The 18935-nt window shown below is 47.2% G+C and overlaps 4 protein-coding genes across 5 annotated transcripts; 2 read left to right on the top strand and 2 right to left on the bottom strand.

The window, feature by feature from the left end:
- Nucleotides 1-1649: 1649 nt before the first annotated feature.
- pth2 (parathyroid hormone 2) lies at nt 1650-3933 on the top strand. Of its 2 annotated transcripts, XM_031749732.2 has the most exons (4): nt 1650-1872; nt 3006-3110; nt 3256-3435; nt 3729-3903. In XM_031749732.2, exons 2-4 carry the CDS (start codon nt 3007-3009, stop codon nt 3901-3903), a joined length of 459 nt encoding a protein of 152 aa, XP_031605592.1. In that variant the 5' UTR covers nt 1650-1872; nt 3006. The 2 variants fall into 2 exon arrangements, with proteins under 2 accessions (XP_031605592.1, XP_039459465.1); XM_039603531.1 differs by having other exon boundaries at nt 1650-3110; nt 3729-3933.
- On the bottom strand, nt 3911-8478 carry tedc1 (tubulin epsilon and delta complex 1). Its single transcript, XM_031749731.2, has 8 exons — nt 8208-8478; nt 7027-7108; nt 6751-6950; nt 6537-6674; nt 6089-6151; nt 5747-5833; nt 5487-5624; nt 3911-4635 (listed from the first exon to the last, which is right to left on the bottom strand). Exons 1-8 carry the CDS (start codon nt 8340-8342, stop codon nt 4276-4278), a joined length of 1203 nt encoding a protein of 400 aa, XP_031605591.1. The 5' UTR covers nt 8343-8478; the 3' UTR covers nt 3911-4275.
- A 228-nt stretch (nt 8479-8706) lies between these two features.
- On the bottom strand, nt 8707-11812 carry dnal1 (dynein, axonemal, light chain 1). Its single transcript, XM_039603622.1, has 6 exons — nt 11778-11812; nt 9723-9778; nt 9574-9629; nt 9380-9506; nt 9136-9276; nt 8707-9067 (listed from the first exon to the last, which is right to left on the bottom strand). The coding sequence occupies exons 1-6, from the start codon at nt 11810-11812 to the stop codon at nt 9024-9026; spliced, it is 459 nt and encodes a 152-aa protein (XP_039459556.1). The 3' UTR covers nt 8707-9023.
- Nucleotides 11813-16773: 4961 nt separating this feature from the next.
- adi1 (acireductone dioxygenase 1) lies at nt 16774-18912 on the top strand. The gene is made up of 4 exons (XM_031749710.2): nt 16774-16976; nt 17442-17561; nt 17945-18124; nt 18220-18912. Exons 1-4 carry the CDS (start codon nt 16854-16856, stop codon nt 18334-18336), a joined length of 540 nt encoding a protein of 179 aa, XP_031605570.1. The 5' UTR covers nt 16774-16853; the 3' UTR covers nt 18337-18912.
- Nucleotides 18913-18935: the final 23 nt, after the last annotated feature.

Genomic DNA, 18935 nt, shown 5'->3' with positions numbered 1-18935 from the left:
CCTTAAATGGAGACGAGTTTCCTGTCAGAATCTGTTTTTACCTTCGTCTTTGTTGCTTCATGACCCACCAAACACACACACACACACACACACACACACACACACACAACTCAGGTAAGCTCAGTTTGAGCAGAGTGTCGGTCCTCCAGGAACCCTGATCATCACACATTTAATGTTCTGCATCAGTTTGATCAATAATATAAATCAGCGGTTACAAACCTTTTTTGCACCACAGACCGGTTTATGTCCGACAATATTTTCACGGACCGGCCTTTAAAGTGTCGCAGATAAATACAACCAAATAAAATCAGTGTTATTCATAACACACGGGAACAGACCCAGGAAAACCGAGTTAACAATAAAACCGATAAAAACCCTGAAAACCATAAATTTCACACCTGAGCCTCAACTCTCGCGGCCCGGTACCGGTCCGTGACCCGGGCGTTGGGGACTGCTGGTATGAAATAGAAATTCTATTAATATGAAGGTTTGTTGAAACACCAGCCGCACACTGGAGGGCGGGAAGTCTCAGCAACAACAAACTGATCAGGAAAGACACAGGTGGGACTGAAGGTGGGCGGGATTAATGTGTCAGCGAGGTGTTCTGTTATCTGCTAAATCACTGTGGTAACTGACGGTGAACAGCTCACCTGCTCGGCAGCAGGTTTCCTCTGAGTCGCTGACATGTGCATACAGAACAGCTGCATCAGTCTGGAGGTCGTTCCCATAGGAACCAGTGTTTCTAGGTCGCTGACAGATTGTTGCAGTCGCACGCAGTTTGCACGGAAAATGCTGACCTGTGAGTTATCACAGCAGTCAGGACATCTCAAAGGTGGGACTTTTATTTTGAAGCCGTTTGCAGACAAGTCGCTAACCTGCAAACAACCAACGTGACTGCAAAGACCAGTTTCACCCAGCAACAGCCAGCAAACACCAGCTGATGAGGATGCAGACGCAGCAAGGTGGGCGGAGCAGGTTCTCTATGGTAAAATGACCTGAAACACCTTTGATGCCCCACCGTGTTCTAGCAGGACGTGAACGCTGTGGTCCTCAGTAACCAGGCCGTCTCTGGGACGTCCTGCAGGAATCATCCCAGGGACACGTTTGATGAACTGAGGTGCTTCAGCACCACGTAGGAAACGTCTGTGGTCACATCGCCCACAGTTTGTTTTAGTGGCCTTCACCGTGGATAAGGACGCCTCGTTAACCTGTCAGTGTGGAGGAAGCTCAGACCGGTGTGTGTGTGTGTGTGTGAGAGTGTGTGTGTCTATTTGTTGAACGTGATTTCTGTTTTTCATGATGATTTATTTTCTCGTTACTGCACAGAGAACATTTCTCACGTCCTATAAAGCTTTTTTGCATTGTTTTGTACGATTGAACAGTCCTGCACGTATGCAAACACACACACACACACACACACACACAGCAGCTCTGTAATGAGGACGCTGGCCCTCTGCAGCAGCACGGTGACTAACAGTCTTTGAAACGGGACACTAACAAGCTAACGGCGTCCTCGGCACCGAACCACAGCTGGATTGATCTGCTGAGGGGTGTACATGCTTCAGTGTGTGTGTGTGTGTGTGTGTGTGGGGGGGGGGGGGGGCTCAGACCCTCCACAGTAAGCTGTATATAAGTATGAAAGACCACCATTCATCTGCACACGGCGAAGCGTCAACCAAGAAGCACGAGTGAGGATCCATTTTGTTTCTACTCAGACTTTATTGTGTTGACAGGAAGCAGAAATCTGAGCGGCTGGGACAGCGACTCGCCTGCAGCTCTGCTCAGTTTCTTGGTGGTTTCTCTCCCCGAGTGACGCCAGCATCCAACCTCACGGTCCAGCTCCGAGGAGACACAGCGACACTTGAGCAGCAGGTAAGAAACACCAAACTGGCACTGACATCACAGGTTAGTCCTTCACAGGGCGCCAAACTCAGTCCGGCATCAGATCAGGGTCAAACTGGCAGAGGCGTGACAGCACACATCGGGTCCAATCAGAATGTGTCTTCAGTGATTGGTGAACTAACTTGATTGGAGTATAAAAGGCTTCGTGTGCACCTGCACAGGTGAGCTCAGAGTGAGCTCTGGAGCGAGTCTGTCTGTTCATTAGTCAGTTATAAAGAAGTCCAGGCGCGGGAGGAGGCGGAGTCAAAACGATGGTTTTTATCATGTAAAAATAAGTAAAATATACGACAAGCTAATTTAAAAAACACCACAGTGGTGACATCACTCGACTTCCTGTAAGAGTAATGGATTACATGAGCTCAGTTTGTGAGTATAACGTGACGGCGCCGCCTCCTTCATCACTGCTGTTTACAGCATAAGAACATTCGTCTGTGTCATTGTTAATGTTCGTCAGGTATGATGTCACTGTGACGCCTGTCATCACGCCTAAACAATCAAATATATTTAACTGTAATTATGTGATTTAATCACTATTATTATTATTATTATCATTATTATTATTATGATTAGATGTGCTGCGGAGACTGAGGAAAAAATATTTCATGAAAGCTGCAGAAGCATTACCACGGTGATAAAAAAGTGACACCTGCAGTCTATGAAAAAGTAACGAAGCTGTCGTCGTTATGAAAACAAAGCCAGCGAATCCTGTAATATTACAATAATGAAAAAAACGTCGCCATGTCAGCCAGCTGCAGAGAGACGACAGCTATGTTAAACAGGTGTCTGTGGGGTTAAAGGTCAGCACAGCCCGATTCACTTTCAGGCACCAAAAGCTCCTCGTTAGGGCTCAAACTCGCCGTTTCACGGCTGCCTGACAAATAAGGAGCTGGAGGCGAGCGGTGACCTCGGGGTCAGGGCGCCGGCGTTTACAGCCGCTCTGTCAGCCTCAGACTGAAACACCTGAAGCCAGACTTTGTTCCTCAATGCAGAATAAAAATGTTTAGGAATTACATCAGTGACCATCATCCACCAGAGGAGGCGCTGCAACATGAGATCACAACGAGCTTCATGAAACTGAAAATTCTTCTTCTGTTTGTTTTTAGGATGTCTCAGCTTCCTGTTTTTCCCCGCACGTGCGTCCCACTGCTTTGCATTCTGGGTATGATCTTGCTGACGTCTGGCTTCCCTCAGTCTCGTCTTCCTCTCAGGTGGGTACGCTCTGAACCAATGAATGAGCCAGACACTCTGCCAGACACTGGAAAGAGGATTTCACCTCCTACGGAGGCCTGAGGGTGCCATGTGAATGATGTTTACACGACATTGTGATGTCACTGTGATCTCATCCAATTGCAGAAGTTCGGAAGATTCGGAGGAACACAAACGAGTCGACTGGGACGTCCTCTACCCTTCCATCTCTCTCCGTGATTGGAGCATCCAAATGATGTCAGCGCCCGGCCTTAGAGCAGCAGCCAACAGCAAAGCAGGACTGATGAGGGAGGCGTGGCTATTTGCTCCAGAGGGGGCGGAGACAAGGTACAGCTGGGCAAAACTGATAGGTTCGTAATGAAATATCATAGACTGTATATGAAAGAAGGACAAAGATGAAAAACATTAAACCTGCATTCTTTCTAGCGTCCAGCAGGGGGAGACTCCTCCTCCTATCGGCACAAAGCAGTCTGATTGGATAGAAAGATAAAGACTGGTTTATTATTATTATTATTGTTATTATTAAATTAATAAACAGTCAAATTTACAAGGGGAAAAATTGAATCTCCTATTTAAACAGGAGTGCACTGTGTGTACCCGTGTTGTTTTTATATCTGTAGTGTGGAGGGGGCGTGGCCTGCCGAATGGTCGTCTCCGGGAGCCGGGATGGCGAAGAGGAACCTGGTGGTGGCCGACGACGCGGCTTTCAGAGAGAAGAGCAAGCTGCTCACCTCCATGGAGAGGCAGAAGTGGCTCAACTCGTACATGCAGAAACTGCTGGTGGTGAATTCGTGACGAGCGCGTCTTCACGGCCCGGTAGCCTCCAAACTCCCAGAAATTTACCCGACGACAGAAAACATCAGAAGCTGGAATCTGGTTAATTTTTTAAATGTTTAAATTTAAAGTGACTCTTTTGGCTCTGCTGAAAATAACTTTGTGTTTAATTTGATGAATGAATAAATATGAAAATGATGTTTCTGACGCCTGTAGTTTGACTTCACAACATTTCATGTATCGGACCAACAGATCCAGTTATGACGGTGTGTGTTTATCAGTTATTAAACACTCTGAGTGAACGGCCTGTGGGCGACTCGTGTGTGCAGCAGCTGTTTCAGTCTCTGCAGAGACGATAGCGTCCTCAAAGCTTCACCGCTTTAAACTGGACGCTCACGGAGGAATCAGCACCAGCTCGTCCAGCCTGCCGATCGACTCCTGCAGCTTCGTCCTGTTGGTCAGCCTCTGCTCGTCCCTCCTCTTCATCAGCACGGCCTCTGCATGAAGAAGCAGAGCCACGGCCTCGGACGCCTGGAGCTCGTTTGGAGGCTCCGCCCGCCCACCGGGGCCTCCGGCCGGGCGCCTCCTTGGCTCCTCCAGCCGAGGCCTCGCTCGGCAGACTTGTGAGAGGGAGGGCAAGGAAGGGAAGGAGGAGAGAACAGGAGGGAGGGACGAGGAGACACCAAACCCTGCCTGAGTCCTCTCTCCTCCTTCTCTGTCCTTACCATCTCCTCCTCGTCTCCTCTGTCCTCTCTGCAGGAGCACAAATATCAGTATAAACACCACAGTTACAGTCCATGTAAGTAGCCTGATTAGAAAACACTGCAGATATTTTCACTGCTATGCAGATGACACGCAGCTCTATCTGTCCATGAAGCCAGGTAACACACACCAATTAGTTAAACTGCAGGAATGTCTTAAAGACATAAAGACCTGGATGGCCGCTAACTTTCTGCTTCTTAATTCAGATCAAACTGAGGTTATTGTACTCGGCCCTGAAAATCTTGGAATCATTTTTGACCAGGACATGTCCTTCAACGCACATATTAAACAAATATGTAGGACTGCTTTCTTGCAAGACTGATAGAGAAAAACTAGTTCATGCTACTTCCTGTTTAAAAGGAATTCTTCCTCCTCACTGCTGCTCACAGCGGGTCGTCTGATTGTTGGGCCGCTGCATACTGAGTCCGTACCTTTCAGTGTAAGCTGTGCTTTGGTGCTTTATTAATAAAAATCAAACTGAAAATTGAAATGGAGTCGGGCTCCGTTATGTTGGATGTCGTCACAGCGACTGCCTGCACTCTGAGTAAAGCACAGAACAGCAAAGAATCATGGGAAATGCTCAAAGAATGCATAGCATGAATTCCAGTTTAAACATCTATGAAACATCACGGTCGGGTCTGCAGGTTTTCCACGCGCCAGCATCACTCTGAAACTGACGCAGTGGGACCGTGACAAAGGGGCAAATGTGTTTAAACCTTTCCAAACCTAACCGAGATGTTTTCAGTGCCTAATCTGACTGAAGACTGTCGAATGATGAGAAATCAGTCCCATGTAGGACAAAAGTCAGCACCTGTGTTGGCTGACCTCTGTGTGCTGCTCACCTGAGCTGCAGGCAGTCTCAGCAGCACCGCCTCCAGCTTCTCCAGCCTGCTGTTTCCATGACAACACACTCCGGGGTTCTCATTGGTTGGATGTCTGGGCCTCCTGTTGATGGGATCTTTCAGGTCCACAACGCTGTCCTACAGTCACGCACACACACAGCATCACTTCCTCTAACATTGCTGTTTCAGCCACTCTGCTGTGAAGCTGATTACTTTTTTAAATTCATCATATTTTCAGGGTGTGAGAACCACAAACGCACCATCCAAGTCCAGAAGACGTCCTCCACCTGCTTCCACTTCAGGTACGCCTCCAGGAGGCTGCACAGCTGCTGCACACAAACGCACTCCTGCAGCAGAAGGACACGCCTTTCAGTTCCTCCTGTTATAAACTTATCAGTACTGTTTAATCAGCAGCTGGTAGCCCCGCCCTAAACCCTCCCTCCTCCTGCTCCTTTGTGACACTAAAGGCAACGTCATCTCCAAAATACACAGAGACCATAAGCTCGTCTGAGCTCAGAGATCAGCTCACTTCCTCACAGACGTCACTGCTGGAAGCTGCCTCCATCTTTCATATACAGAGTTTGTGAGACACTCAGACGTACCTCCTCGAGTGCTGCAGAGCTGCGGTCAGAGGACGGCGACACGGCGACGCTCGCAGAAAGAACCTGAACACACAGTTGGTTTAATCTGGTTTAGTGAACATGAAGTGGAGAATATCTGTGACAAACGTGGAAAATCCTGGCATGAGTGGAAACAGTAATGTGGATTTATAGTCCAGGGTTTGTCCAGGCTCGCAGCAGCCCTGTGAGCTGGAGGTTAGCATGGCTCTGACTGGGAGCGTCAGTTCTGGAACTGCCAGTTCTCTGATTTCTAAATTGGGAAGCTGTTTCAAGCTCGTTGTGTTCATAATATATCATAATATATAACATTGTGTTTCATGTCATTGAGCTAAATGTGTCTATCCGACTCAGCGGGCATTTGTTTGAAAGTGGAACTCGTGTTTCCGATTATTCCGATGTCACGTGAACGCTAAAGATGAGGTTTCCTCACAGCGTGCAGAGCTCGGGTTTGCTCTCGCAGCATGGACAGCAGCATCCGTCTCTGATGTCTCAAGCAACCAATGAGCCACTGGAGTCTCCTAAGGGAGGCGGAGTCTACATGGAGGTCAGCAGGAAGGTGTGGCAGCACCTGACAGAGAGGGAGAACACAGGTAAGCACACAGACGCATGGAGGAGGCTCACCTGCACGCTGCCGTGGTACTCACAGGTGTGCACATGAGCAGCATCCTGTCCAGCTTTTGCACTCTCTTCATCACCACGCTCTCCAGCGCTCCTGTGGCGAGCAGCCAGCCGAGCGCCAGGAGGAGTTCCTGGCTAAAGACTGCGCCTCCTTCTTCTCCCTCGTACATCCAGTCAGCGTGAAAGCCGCTCTGCCACAAGCCGGCGGCCACGAGCTTCCTGCGCTCTGACAAAAAGCACGAATCAAACGTCAGCTTACAGTCTGCACAAGCGAAGTTAGGGCGAGATGAAGAAGTGCTGACCTGCTGTCGGCTCCGAGCTGTCACAGGAAATGACGCCGGCGGTCTGAAGGATGTCGGCGAGCAGCTGCCAGAACGGATCCTCCTGGAAATCCAGCGAGACGCTGAGTTAGCTCAGAGCTCTCCATCGTCCACTCAGGGAAAGGAGGAAGTGTGCACGATGTGACACAAGCACAAACACACACACACCTGAAACTACTACATGTGTGGATGTGTTCAAATGTCCAAGCTTTACACACATTTAATATTTGTGGCTTTCTTTTCACTGACGTGAAGATCACCTGGATCGTCACATGACGTGTACGCTGCATTCAAGCACCAGTGGAAAACTAAATGACTGCAGTCAGTCCTCAGGAGCACATTTAGCAGCTCCAGATCTCTTGAAGGCTGAATTTTGAACATACACTTACTGGCCACTTCATTAGGTATATGTCGATACGGCTACACGACGAGAGACGCCTTGCATCGCCTCGTTGGTGTCAGGTGAGTGTTTCTGAAAGCCGGAGCGAGCCGTAACCACCCTGAACTCACACTGACCACACAGTTTGACCCCCCCAGCCCCCGACTCCCCTCTGTACACACACTGTGCAAATTACCATCACTGCTGTGCAATAACCCACAGTGTAAATATAACCCCTTTTTGTTTTTAATCTCATTGTACATGTGTATAGTTACAATAAAAGCCTTTATATCGTGTTGAAAGCAGTGGTGACCCCGTCACACCCCACCATCCCAGCACCTGCTTCCCTGAGCACACCTTCCAGCATCATTCACACAAACCCGAGTTCAGCGTGATCCTCGAGCCTTTGCTGCCTCCGTGTCACCTGCAGATGTCACTGCAGCCAAGCTGCGGATGAGTGAAGCCGATGAAGCCAATCGGTGCTGGTTTAATGCTCCACGTTCACATCATCAGCTCTTACACCGGGAGGGGAAACCGTGTGGTCTTGCGCAGTTTATCTGCTTCAGTCTTCAGAGATGCTCTTCTCCTCGTCTGTCCACCCCCCTCTGACCTCTGACCCCTCAGTAACCCAGCTCTTAAACCTCTTTTCTTCTTCCTCACTTGGAGCTTCAGCAGCTCGTCTTCATCACGTGCTGTCCTGTGATTGGCTAATTAGATACTTATGTAAACGAGCGGTTGACCAGGTGTACCTAATAAAGTGGCCGGTGACGTGCTCCTGACTCACCTGGACCGCGTCTCCAAACTTGGCCCGTCGGAAGGAGTCCGGGGGGGGCACGGGGTCCAGCCCCGCGGCCGCCAGCAGCCTGCACAGAGCCGCGATCACGTGCTTCACCTGCTTCACCTCTGCGCTCCTCTTCATCGCAGCAGCTGGACAGATGTTCTCTCTGCCGTCAGTCTGTTGGCATTTCGCGGCTAACGTGTTTACTTCCGGGTCCGAGGCCGTTACCAAGGAAGGGAATAAGCCGCTGATTGATGTTCGTCGTAACCAATCAGAAGATAGATCCTGAGGCGGTGGGTGGGACGTAAGCGGAAGTTTGTGTTTCTATCTAAACTTTATTGATAACAGTGCCCTGTGACAGAAACATCAAACATGGCTCACTCTGATAGAACTCTCCGATAGAGTCCAGTAGAAACAGTAAAGCTCGTTTCTGATTGGTTAGTCTCGTTCTAACCTGAAGGAGTCGCAAATGAAGGTGATCCCGTACCTACATGCAGGTAAGGACGCCTCTTCCACAGCTGAAACCTGAAACTTTACCCAGAATGCACTCTGTTGTAGTTTCCTGGAGCGTTTCTGCTCCTCGTGTCACAAACGTTCAATATATTTGAATCATCCGATCTTAAATCCAACTATAAGGAACCAGCAGTGATTATTCATAAAAATCAAAAGTATTTATTTAAATGATCAGCATCACTGAGAATCATAAAGGAACCGTCAAACATATGAACACAAACTCCCGAGCTGCTGTTACAAAAGAGAAAGTCGGCTATAAGACGAACAGCAGTGCGACGAACCACAGGACGACTCCGAGGGCCGCACGGGTCAAGCCTCTCCGTCTTCTCCCTCCTGCTTGATGACTGGGATTGCTGAAACAGCAGAAGAAGAGGTGAGCAGTCTGCTGATTGGCTGATCGTTCCTGCTTTCAAACGCTCACCGTCCAGCTTCCTCAGGCCGGGAAGTCTCTTCGTGGCCTCGTCCATCCACGTCCCCTCGGCCGAGTGCTTCTCCTCCAGAGGGTTTCCCACAAACACGAGGTCGTCGAGGCACGGCAGCTCCACCAACCTCATGAACTCACCTGCACACATCACACAGCACCACATCCAGATCCCACCAATCAGCAACAAGAAGAAACTAAAAGAAATTGGTTTGAGTGAGTTTTCCTGAAGCCTCGAACTTACTCCAGTCTTTCACCAGGTTGTTGGACATGTACAGGACTCTCAGGCTCTTCAGCCACTGGATTCCATTCAGCTTCTCCAACTGGTTATAAGAGATCCACAGCTGTTCCAGCGTGTCACCTACGGCCTCCTACGCAAACACACACACACACACACACACACCGACCACCTTCTCAGCCTCCGTATTCGTGACTTACCAGCCCGGTGAGCAGTCTGATGTTGTTCCTCCCTAAAGACAAGATCTTCAGCTTCTCTGGAAGGACAAAACATCACATTACCCACTGACTGTGTGTGTGTGTGTGTGTGTGTGTGTGTGTGTGTGTGTGTGTGTGTGTGTGTGTGTGACTCAGGCCGTTGAGGTTGGTTATTTTCTCTATGCAGTTCGTGGACAGAGACAGTTGCCTGTGGAGGAAGAAGCACAGCAACACGTCAAAGGTGTGAAGGAAGACACTGACGCGCCTGCTCCCATGTGACCCTCACACTGTTCTGTAAATAACTGAAGCCCTGACTCTGTTGTATATGTACGATGACATTAAAGGCTGTTGTGTTCTATTCTGAGTGGGCAGATCTATGAAGCGCAGTCAACAATTACACTCCACACACTGCAGCTTCATCCGTCAACGCAGAGGTTCCCAAAGTGTGGGGCCCGCCCCCTAGGGGGGGGGGGCGCAGAGCCATTGCAGGTGGGGCGCGGTATGAAAAGGAAAAAAAAGAAAAAAAGAAGGCGGCTTGGACACTGTGGACAGGTTTTTGACGGGGCTCCCACACAAACGCAAAGCAGGAGATGAAGCATCACCAGATATGTTTCCAAACCAACTTCCTTCCAAGCCAAAGACTAGAAAATATGGTGAAGCATATCTTCCCTTTGGCTTCACCTGCACAAGTGCCAAGGTAGGTCTCCCCTGCAAAATTAGTTTCCCTTCGTCGGGAGCAGCGCTGGGCTCTCCAAATCACGGACAAACAGGATCCCACATTCTTGATTTTTAGTTCACAAACACTTCTTGTAATAACTAACTACTCCTGACATTTTGGACATGTTAGCTCTTTATGCAGTAAAGTTACAGCGGGATACAAATAATATCAGGCTGATCCTGCCGTAATTTGTTCCCCCTGTCTAAATCACGGACAAACAGTATCCCACAGCTGTTTATGTTTTTAAACCCATTTTGCACAGAGAGACATTTTGAGGACATAAGAGGAAAAATGTATTGATAGCAATGTTGAATATTATTACACAGGAAAAAAAAAACAACTACACGTAAAATAATTACACCGTGACGCCTCTGCCTTTCTAAATGGAGGGACAGTAATCATCTCATGTAAACAATAACGTGGCGCACAGCGTGACGTGAAAAATGGCACATACCTTTGGCGTGCGTGACGAACTCTGATCGTCCACACATTATTTTATTTTCATTTTATTTCAGTTGTTCTTAGGTGATTCGATGCTGTTTTATCTTGTTTTTTATTTTAATATAGGGCTGTTTTAATTTTATTTATTATGTGTTTTATTTATTTATCTTTGCTGTTTTCTGTTATTCTATTGTTTTAATGTATTTTCTGTACAGCACTTTGTTCCTGTGCTGGGTATTTTAAAGTGCTTTATAAATAAAACTGGATTGGATTGGATAAACGCAAAAAAAAGGAGCTTTAAAAAATCTCCGTTTTTGGTGATTCGAAACGCCGTTTACGTGCGGACGAACGGCCCAAACACATAGAAACAGCTGCGTTTTCTAAAATACGTGTGTGGACGTAGCGTAAAAGAGTTAGTAGTGTATTTTATTACTACCTGTAATCTATTGCAGTTTACTTGTATTTGCTTAATTGTTTACCAAATGTTACCAATTTCAATGGAGTTTGAAAACAAAATATAGGTGTGTGTGGTTGGAGGGTGTGTTTGTGTTTCCATCAAAACAAAGGGGGGCCCAGCAAAAACAGTTTGGGAACCACTGCGTCAACGCAACCTGTCAACTTGGGCTTGATCGGAGGCGAATGAACTCATTAATTTGTGTTTCGTGATCAGTGTTCAGGGACCGTCTTCAAACTGTAACCCATTAAAAAGACTCATCGAGTGAAATGCACCCTGGAAGTCGTAGTTACGCGTCTCCTTCAGGTTTCAGCGTTTGAGTTGAGCTGCTCGGAGTCATGCCTGCAGAAGCATCTGAACCTGGGCTGAGAATCTGAGACAGACAACACGGGCCTGAAAACGCCACGAACACTTTAATCGACCAATTGGCTGTGAGAAAAGTGCATCTGGCATGGTTAATCACACGTGTGCATGTGAGCTTTATTTCAGCTCTAATGCACTGTCGTGTTATAAACTCTTGAGTCCGAGTCCCTCTGAGGTTCCCAAATGACGTCTGTGAGAGTCGATGAGACGCCGTCCGTCTGCAGGACTCACTCGCAGTTCGTCAGCGTGGACAGCGACGCGTCCATCTTCTCTATCGGAGGAATCTGACCGTACAGTTTAACGACTTTCGCCTCGCTCAGTTTCTCTCCCGACTGCTTCTCCTTCTCCCGACGCGCGCGCACACACACACACACACACACACACACACACACACACACACACACACACACATAATTACAAACATGTAGGCAGTGAAAGTGGTGATGGCGTGTGAAACAAAAGAGACCAGCACAGACTTTGAGATAAACCCTGTGACCGTCTGTCCGGTGGAGATAAATGAGTCTGTGTGGGATATAACTTCTGTTTGATTATGATCGTTATTCCATTACACGAATGTTTTCCCGATGCTCCGTCATAAACACAAAGACTGTCTGACCTCTGAGGGATCATCACAAACCATGGCTATTTTCCAAAGACCTGATTGGTCCGTGCTTAGGGATGTCATGCATGAGGATCTCTAATCTTGAACATGCGCTGCTCCAGAGCAGGTTGGTTCTGTAGCATCAGTTACCATGGTGATGTATCCCTGAAGTTAATTTAATTCAATTCAATTTTATGTATATAGCGCCAAATCACAACAAAAGTCGCCTCAAGGCGCTTCATAGGTACAGAGAAAAACCCAACAATCATATGACCCCCTGTGAGCAAGCACTTTGGCGACAGTGGGAAGGAAAAACTCCCTTTTAACAGGAAGAAACAGAGTAAAAGCCATCTTTAAATTAACAACAACATGAATTCATTGTATGTTTTATATTTGTGGTTTGTGCTGTTGATCCTGTACACACAGCACTCATGTTCTCCACAGGGGTGAATTTGAGCCACAGTGCTGTAACCATGGAAAGCAGCCTGACTACACCCTGTGAAACAGTGCCATCTGTTCCTATGGAAACCACAACTCTCCTCATCAACCATTATTTCATTTATTTTGGACAAAAACGCGTTTATTCGCGATTTCCCGGATAAGAACTGCTCTACCCACAATCCCACACTGAAGCGACGTCTTTGATTGGTGCAGGTCGCCGTCACCATGGAAATGTTTAAACCCGCAAACGCTCAAATGTTGCTGATTCAAACAAGCTAAGAACTCGTTAAAGTTAGCCTGTTAGCCGCCGTAGCGCTGTTTCCAGCGGGTCGAAGAAGAGACGCCATGTTTCCTCCCTTTGCTAATAAACAAAGGAATACAAATAACAATAATAACTTAACCCTCTACTGCATGACTTTTTAATTTTTGGGGAAAAAAATATTTCTCCCAATTTTGGGGGAGCTTTAGGGTCCCTAATAATATATCAATCATAAAATTTGACATCCTGCCCCCCCCAAACAGATATTGGTTTGTTGCTTCAAGGCAACACTGTGCGACAAGGGTAGTAAAATGCCAAGTTATTCTATAATAAGTTGTATTAGTACAACAAGGATGAACAAATAAATAAACAAATAAACAATGTAAACATTTCACAAAACAATAAAACACCAAAATGCATCCAACATTTGACCCTAACCCCATGTGCGCGCGCACACACACACACACACACACACACACACACACACACACACACGTTGTGTTTCCATCACTTTTGTGGACATTACATTAACTTACATTAATTTCCTGGAGACTTATCCTGACTCTACCCATCACAAGTCCCTGCCTGAACCTTATCCTAACCCTGACTCAAGCCTTCACCCTAAAATTGAATGATTTACCTTGCAATTTGTCCCCATAAAGTAGGCGAGACCTCACAATGTGAGTGTGTAAACAAATTTGTGTCCCCACAACAATAAATAATACACAACCACACACACTGACACCCGCACAGCAATATTGGTATGGCAGGGATCAGGGCCACACAATGTGCTTACACATGGCCCACATACTGCAAAGAATGACGGCCTTTGGTGGCCCAGACCTGGTTTGCCAGAGGTGGCCCACACATGGGCCAGCACAAGGCCAGTTTCAGACACCCTAGTCGTCCTGTGCTGGCCCATGTGTGGATTACCTCTGGCAAACCTGATCTGGGCCACCAAAGGGCCGTTATTCATTGCGGTATGTGGGCCATCTGTAGGTGGTATGCAGCCACGGCCCAGTTGTAGACACACTGCTGGCCCTGTGCTGGCCTGAACAGTTTCAGCTCTGGCCCCAGATGTCAGCATAATGTGTACCTTAATCAAGCCATGCAATAACAACATGTGCGGAACATGCAAAACAGTGCAAAAGTAACATGCGAAACTGTTCAGACAGTGAATGGACTGATTTTTATATAGCGCTTTTCTACTCTCCCAGATTACTCAAAGTGCCGACTTGATACCAGATCCTGGCCAGACCTGCTTGCTATGTGGGCACTAACACACACACAGACACAGTTACTTTACCAACTGACCCCTGACCCCTGAGCTCCTAAGTGTCCCTCAAACCTCATACTCCTCTACTTCACTGTCACTCCCTGAAAGCTCACTGTCCTCACTTTCTGAGGACAGAAAGTGCACATTCCCTTGGTTTCCTTGCATAAAAGGTATTTACATCCATGTCCTGTAATTATGGGTGGATTGTAAAGTAAAAAGCATTGACTATGATCATATAAATGCACACAAACACATCTCTACACACATATGCAAATGCACTATATTGCCTGAAAAAAATTGGGCTAACTGCGCAGTGTTGCCTTGAGGCAACGAATGAAAATTAACAGTTTTACTATATAAATAAATTTTAAAAAGTAGAAAAAACAATCAAATATGCTTCTTAACATATTCATGCACATACAAGTATTTTTTAATATAATTTATTTCACTATAAACATGTAAAATAGTGATCTTTATCTTGTCTCCGAATGGAGATGTCTCTCATGTACTGCAGCTTGCAGAAAGGGGTCCTGCCCCCCCCAAATATAAGTCACACCACCTTCAACTCATCATTTTATTGGAAAGAGATGTGCCTGGTAGCATTATTTGAAAAAAAAAAAAAAAGTTTTTTTTTTTGAAGGGCCAGTGTAAGGCATGAAAATGTGGTTTGTTGCCTCAGGGCAACGCTATGCAGTAGAGGGTTAAAAACACACCAAAGAGCCCCCCAAAAAGAACCGGAACTACAAACATTCACCATGTCAGCAATTGATGGCTCCTCCTGTTGCTATGGTAACCATCTGCGCCTGCGCACTGGAAACACTTTGCCCAGATTGAAGTAAAATAAATGAGAAAAAACAAACAACAAACCACCTACAAATATGTAAAATAATCATAAAAATATGAAATCATACATAAATATTAGCTTTTAAATTCTGTTTTTAAGTCAGATTAAAAAAAAAATTAGGGTCTATAAATTCTTTGACGCTATGAAGTTATGCCTGTGTGCGCGAATATTTTAATTTATTATTGTTAATTTATATATTAAACAAAACGCGTCATTCTAATTTTAGCGACAAAAGAAATTGTCACTCAAATTTGATTTTTAAATGTAAAAAAATATCTTTAAAATATGTTAAAAATATATTAATGTCCAATATAATAGAACAAATGCAGCTTAATGGAAATGTCAGAGGCAGAGTTCCTGTCTGCCTTTCCTCTGTTTTCTCTCATCATCTCTGCTCCTCCAGGTGAGTTTGTCTTTGTAAAACCGGGTGTCATATATTTATAATGTTTTGAGGCATTAAATGTTTTTCACTGTTCTTTGTCTGTGATTTGTTTCCCCTCCAACCTGTCATGTTTTTAGCTGGTGTCTGCTGGGACACCGTCCACCGGACGACACGACACCGTCGTGGTGGGCCTGATCTCTGATAACAACGAGACGGCCTACCTGAAGGAGATTAGGAATCTGGAGAACTGGTGCCAGAGGAACAACCTCCTTCTAAACGTCAGTAAGACAAAGGAGTTGATAGTGGACTTCAGCACTAAGCAGGAGAGGAACTACCAGACCCCCGTCATCAACGAGTGCCCAGTGGAGAGAGCTTCAAATACCTCGGGGTTCACATCACACAGGACCTGTCATGGTCCTGTCACATCAACACCGTGGTGAAAAAGGCCCAACAGCGTCTCTACCACCTCAGACGCTTGAGAGACTTCCGACTGCCCTCCAAGGTGCTCAGGAACTTTTACTCCTGCACCATAGAAAGCATCCTGACGGGAAACATCTCAACCTGGTTCAGGAACAGCACCATGCAGGACAGACGAGCTCTACAGAGGGTTGTGCGATCAGCCGAGCGCACCATCCGCTCCGAGCTCCCTGACCTGCACTCAATCTACAGCAGGCGGTGCTGGACCAAGGCCAGGAAGATCGTGAAGGACCTCAGCCATCCCAACAACGAACTGTTCTCTCTGTTGAGGTCAGGAAAGCGATTCTGCTCCCTGAAGACCAACACAGAGAGACTGAGGAGGAGCTTCTTCCCGCAGGCGATATGGTCTCTCAATCACACCACCACATAGTACTGACCCACACATATGGTTCTTACACACACACTGGACAGTCTGGACATTTGTTTACACTAGTGGCCACTGCACAACTACACTGCGTGGTCATCTAATCAAACCACTCTATCACAAGTCACTTAAATAAATAACTTTTAAGCATATTTGCACTGCACAAGACACTTAAATATGTGGATTGCACAACCCTGGACGTTACATTTCTTTCATTACCATTTATTACTTGTACAGCTGCTCTTATTGTTCTATATTTCTTCATATATTCTTATATATTTTCTATATTGTGTATTTTGTTGTACAGTTATTTTATTTATTTTTAATTTTAATTTTTATATTTAATTTTATTCTTTCCTAGTTAAATTTACCCTTTATTTTAATTTTCATATTTATTTCCTATCCTATTCATAGTCTTTTATTTTAGGTCACGAGCAGTTGTCTAAGCCTTTCACTGCATATCGTACTGAGTATGACTGTGTATGTGACAAATAAGATTTGAATTTGATTTGATGATTACAGATCCGCAGACCTCTCAGTTGTCATTTTTCCTGCTACATTCCGGGTACTTGAAAGCAGCACACCGGAAGTCACGTGACACAGCCGTGCAGCAGTGAGAGGGGGCTCCGACAGCGCGCGGGTCCAGCTGTGAAGTGTTTCGTCATGGTTCTGGAGGCCTGGTACATGGACGGGTCCGAGGAGGACCAGAGGAGGCCGCACAGGCTGGAGCCGAACCAGCCGGCGAGCCTGGAGCAGCTGAAGGAGCTCGGAGTGTTTTACTGGCAGGTGAGTCCGCAGAGGGCCGCTCACGTGTGCAGGTTTTCGGGTTAAAGGTCAGCGGTTCCTGGGTGGGAGTTTGTGGAGACCCTTGATCCCCAGCTGGACCCGAACAGCTCAGAGTTCTCGGGTTTGAAGCAGGTAAAACTCTGTGCTGAGGGTTCAGGTGAGACACAGCAGGTATCGGTGTTGGTCACTGAGCTGAAGCTGCTCTCAGACAGCGGCGGGTCAAGCACCCGTGTTTTCTGCACAGTGGGTCAGAGCAGGTGTTACAGGTCACGTGCTGAGCACCTGAAGTCCAGATACCTGCACTGTGACACACCTTATCCAGGTAACTCGGAACAAGAAGGGCGTCCACTCACTGCTGGGGTGTATCGTCATGGTAACTGATACTGGAACCACTGATGAGCTTTTTACTTTTTCTGCTACACTAAACACACCAGGTAAGCGTTGACTGCTTCCTGTGTCCTGCAGCTGAACGCCGACATCTATGAAAGCGACCCGGAGCTGCAGCAGATCCGTAAGGACCGGGGTTACTCCTACATGGACATCATCACGATCCACAAGGACACTCTGCCCAACTACGAGGAGAAGGTAACCCACGCGCTCTGAAAGCCGCAGGTACCAGCACGTGTTTGCGTCTGCGGAGCTTTTAATTTGAAAAGCACCACACTTCCTTTTTAAGGTTTTTCACTGCAGGGAGGGAAAAGTCCTCTGAGCTTCTTCGTCTCATGCATGCAGAGGACTCGAGTCTGAGTGCACCTCTGAGTCCAGCTGTGCGCTGATGGAGGCAGGCTGAGGGCTCCTCCCGCCTCCATCGCTGCACGTCTGTACTGAGTCAGACTCGTGAATCGCAGAGACGCTCCAGATTTAATCCTGGTGTTAAAGATTCCCGGGTCACGCGGGCGTCGGCTGTGCTGAAACTGGAATGTGAGCTCTATCTGAAGTGAGTGAGAGGTTTCCCGTTTCTTCTGCAGCTGAAGATGTTCTTCGAGGAGCACCTCCACCTGGACGACGAGATCCGCTACATCCTGGACGGCCAGGCCTACTTCGACGTCAGGGACAAGGAGGACCGGTGGATCCGGATCGCCATGAGAAAAGGGGACCTGATCACACTGCCGGCGGGCATCTACCACCGCTTCACGCTGGACGAGACGGTACAAAAACACGCCTTACGCCTGTATCTCAGAGTACGGTGCGTATTTGGTTGCTGGTTTTGAATCCTGACTGTTTGATCTGTTTGTTTCTGCAGAACTACACGAAGGCCATGCGGCTGTTTGTGGGCGAGCCGGTGTGGAAGGCTTACAACCGCCCCGCTGACGACTTTGAGATCCGTCAGCGATACATGGCGTCGCTGCAGGGATCCTGAGAGCGCCGTGGACGTCGTTCCCACCGCAGTCAGAGCCTCTGGAGAAAAAGGCTGTCCAATCAGAGCAGAGAACGCTGATGTGGACGACGATGTAGCACGAAGATTTTAATTTCCGTTTCTACTTCTTAGACAGAGATGTTAGTTTTTACTGTGAGGAACAATCAGCCACAACATTAAAACCAGAGCGTGACATCACCAAAGCCACGACACAAAACATTTCACTGCTTTTGACACTAATTTACAAAATTGACCTCACGCGTGCTTCACGACTCAGAACGAGACCATCAGCAGGTCATGGCGTGAGGGCAGCGTCCCCCTGCTGGCCGTGAGAGAGAATGCAGAGGTCAGGTGACTCTTAGACTGCTGCCCCTGACGCCTGGATAAGACGTGCAAAATTCCTGCCTGGTGAGCCTGGAGGCTCCGCCCCTCCACACAGAGGTCCTGGGTGGTTTTAATGTTGTGGCACAGCTTCATTCATCAGGACTTTAACTCTTCTTTAAAGGTTCTCATGATTATTCAGGATCCAGCTCGTTAGTGCCTTCCTGTCTCGCTGATGGATTAAAGGATAAATACGAAGCTGCTGTTTGTCATTTCTTCCC

This window comes from Oreochromis aureus, linkage group 19 (genome assembly GCF_013358895.1).
Source record: "Oreochromis aureus strain Israel breed Guangdong linkage group 19, ZZ_aureus, whole genome shotgun sequence".
Taxonomy (NCBI): Eukaryota; Metazoa; Chordata; class Actinopteri; order Cichliformes; family Cichlidae; genus Oreochromis; species Oreochromis aureus.
This window is presented reverse-complemented; position numbering and strand designations above follow the sequence as displayed.

Bases quoted from the DNA above. Each gene is read 5' to 3' on its own strand.
- tedc1 (XM_031749731.2), bottom strand. From the start codon at position 8,342: ATGAAGAGGAGCGCAGAGGTGAAGCAGGTGAAGCACGTGATCGCGGCT. The intron at 7,109-8,207 runs GTGAGTCAGGAG...CTGGATTTCCAG, and splicing joins AGTTTGGAGACGCGGTCCAG to GAGGATCCGTTCTGGCAGCT. The intron at 5,834-6,088 runs GTACGTCTGAGT...CTTCTGCTGCAG, and splicing joins GCTCTGCAGCACTCGAGGAG to GAGTGCGTTTGTGTGCAGCA.
- adi1 (XM_031749710.2), top strand. From the start codon at position 16,854: ATGGTTCTGGAGGCCTGGTACATGGACGGGTCCGAGGAGGACCAGAGG. The intron at 16,977-17,441 runs GTGAGTCCGCAG...TGTGTCCTGCAG, and splicing joins TCGGAGTGTTTTACTGGCAG to CTGAACGCCGACATCTATGA. The intron at 17,562-17,944 runs GTAACCCACGCG...TTTCTTCTGCAG, and splicing joins TGCCCAACTACGAGGAGAAG to CTGAAGATGTTCTTCGAGGA.
- pth2 (XM_039603531.1), top strand. From the start codon at position 2,899: ATGTTTAGGAATTACATCAGTGACCATCATCCACCAGAGGAGGCGCTG. The intron at 3,111-3,255 runs GTGGGTACGCTC...ATCCAATTGCAG, and splicing joins CAGTCTCGTCTTCCTCTCAG to AAGTTCGGAAGATTCGGAGG. The intron at 3,436-3,728 runs GTACAGCTGGGC...TTATATCTGTAG, and splicing joins CCAGAGGGGGCGGAGACAAG to TGTGGAGGGGGCGTGGCCTG.
- dnal1 (XM_039603622.1), bottom strand. From the start codon at position 11,812: ATGGACGCGTCGCTGTCCACGCTGACGAACTGCGA. The intron at 9,507-9,573 runs GTAAGTCACGAA...GTGTTTGCGTAG, and splicing joins TCAGACTGCTCACCGGGCTG to GAGGCCGTAGGTGACACGCT. The intron at 9,068-9,135 runs GTGAGCGTTTGA...CTGCTGTTTCAG, and splicing joins CGGCCTGAGGAAGCTGGACG to CAATCCCAGTCATCAAGCAG.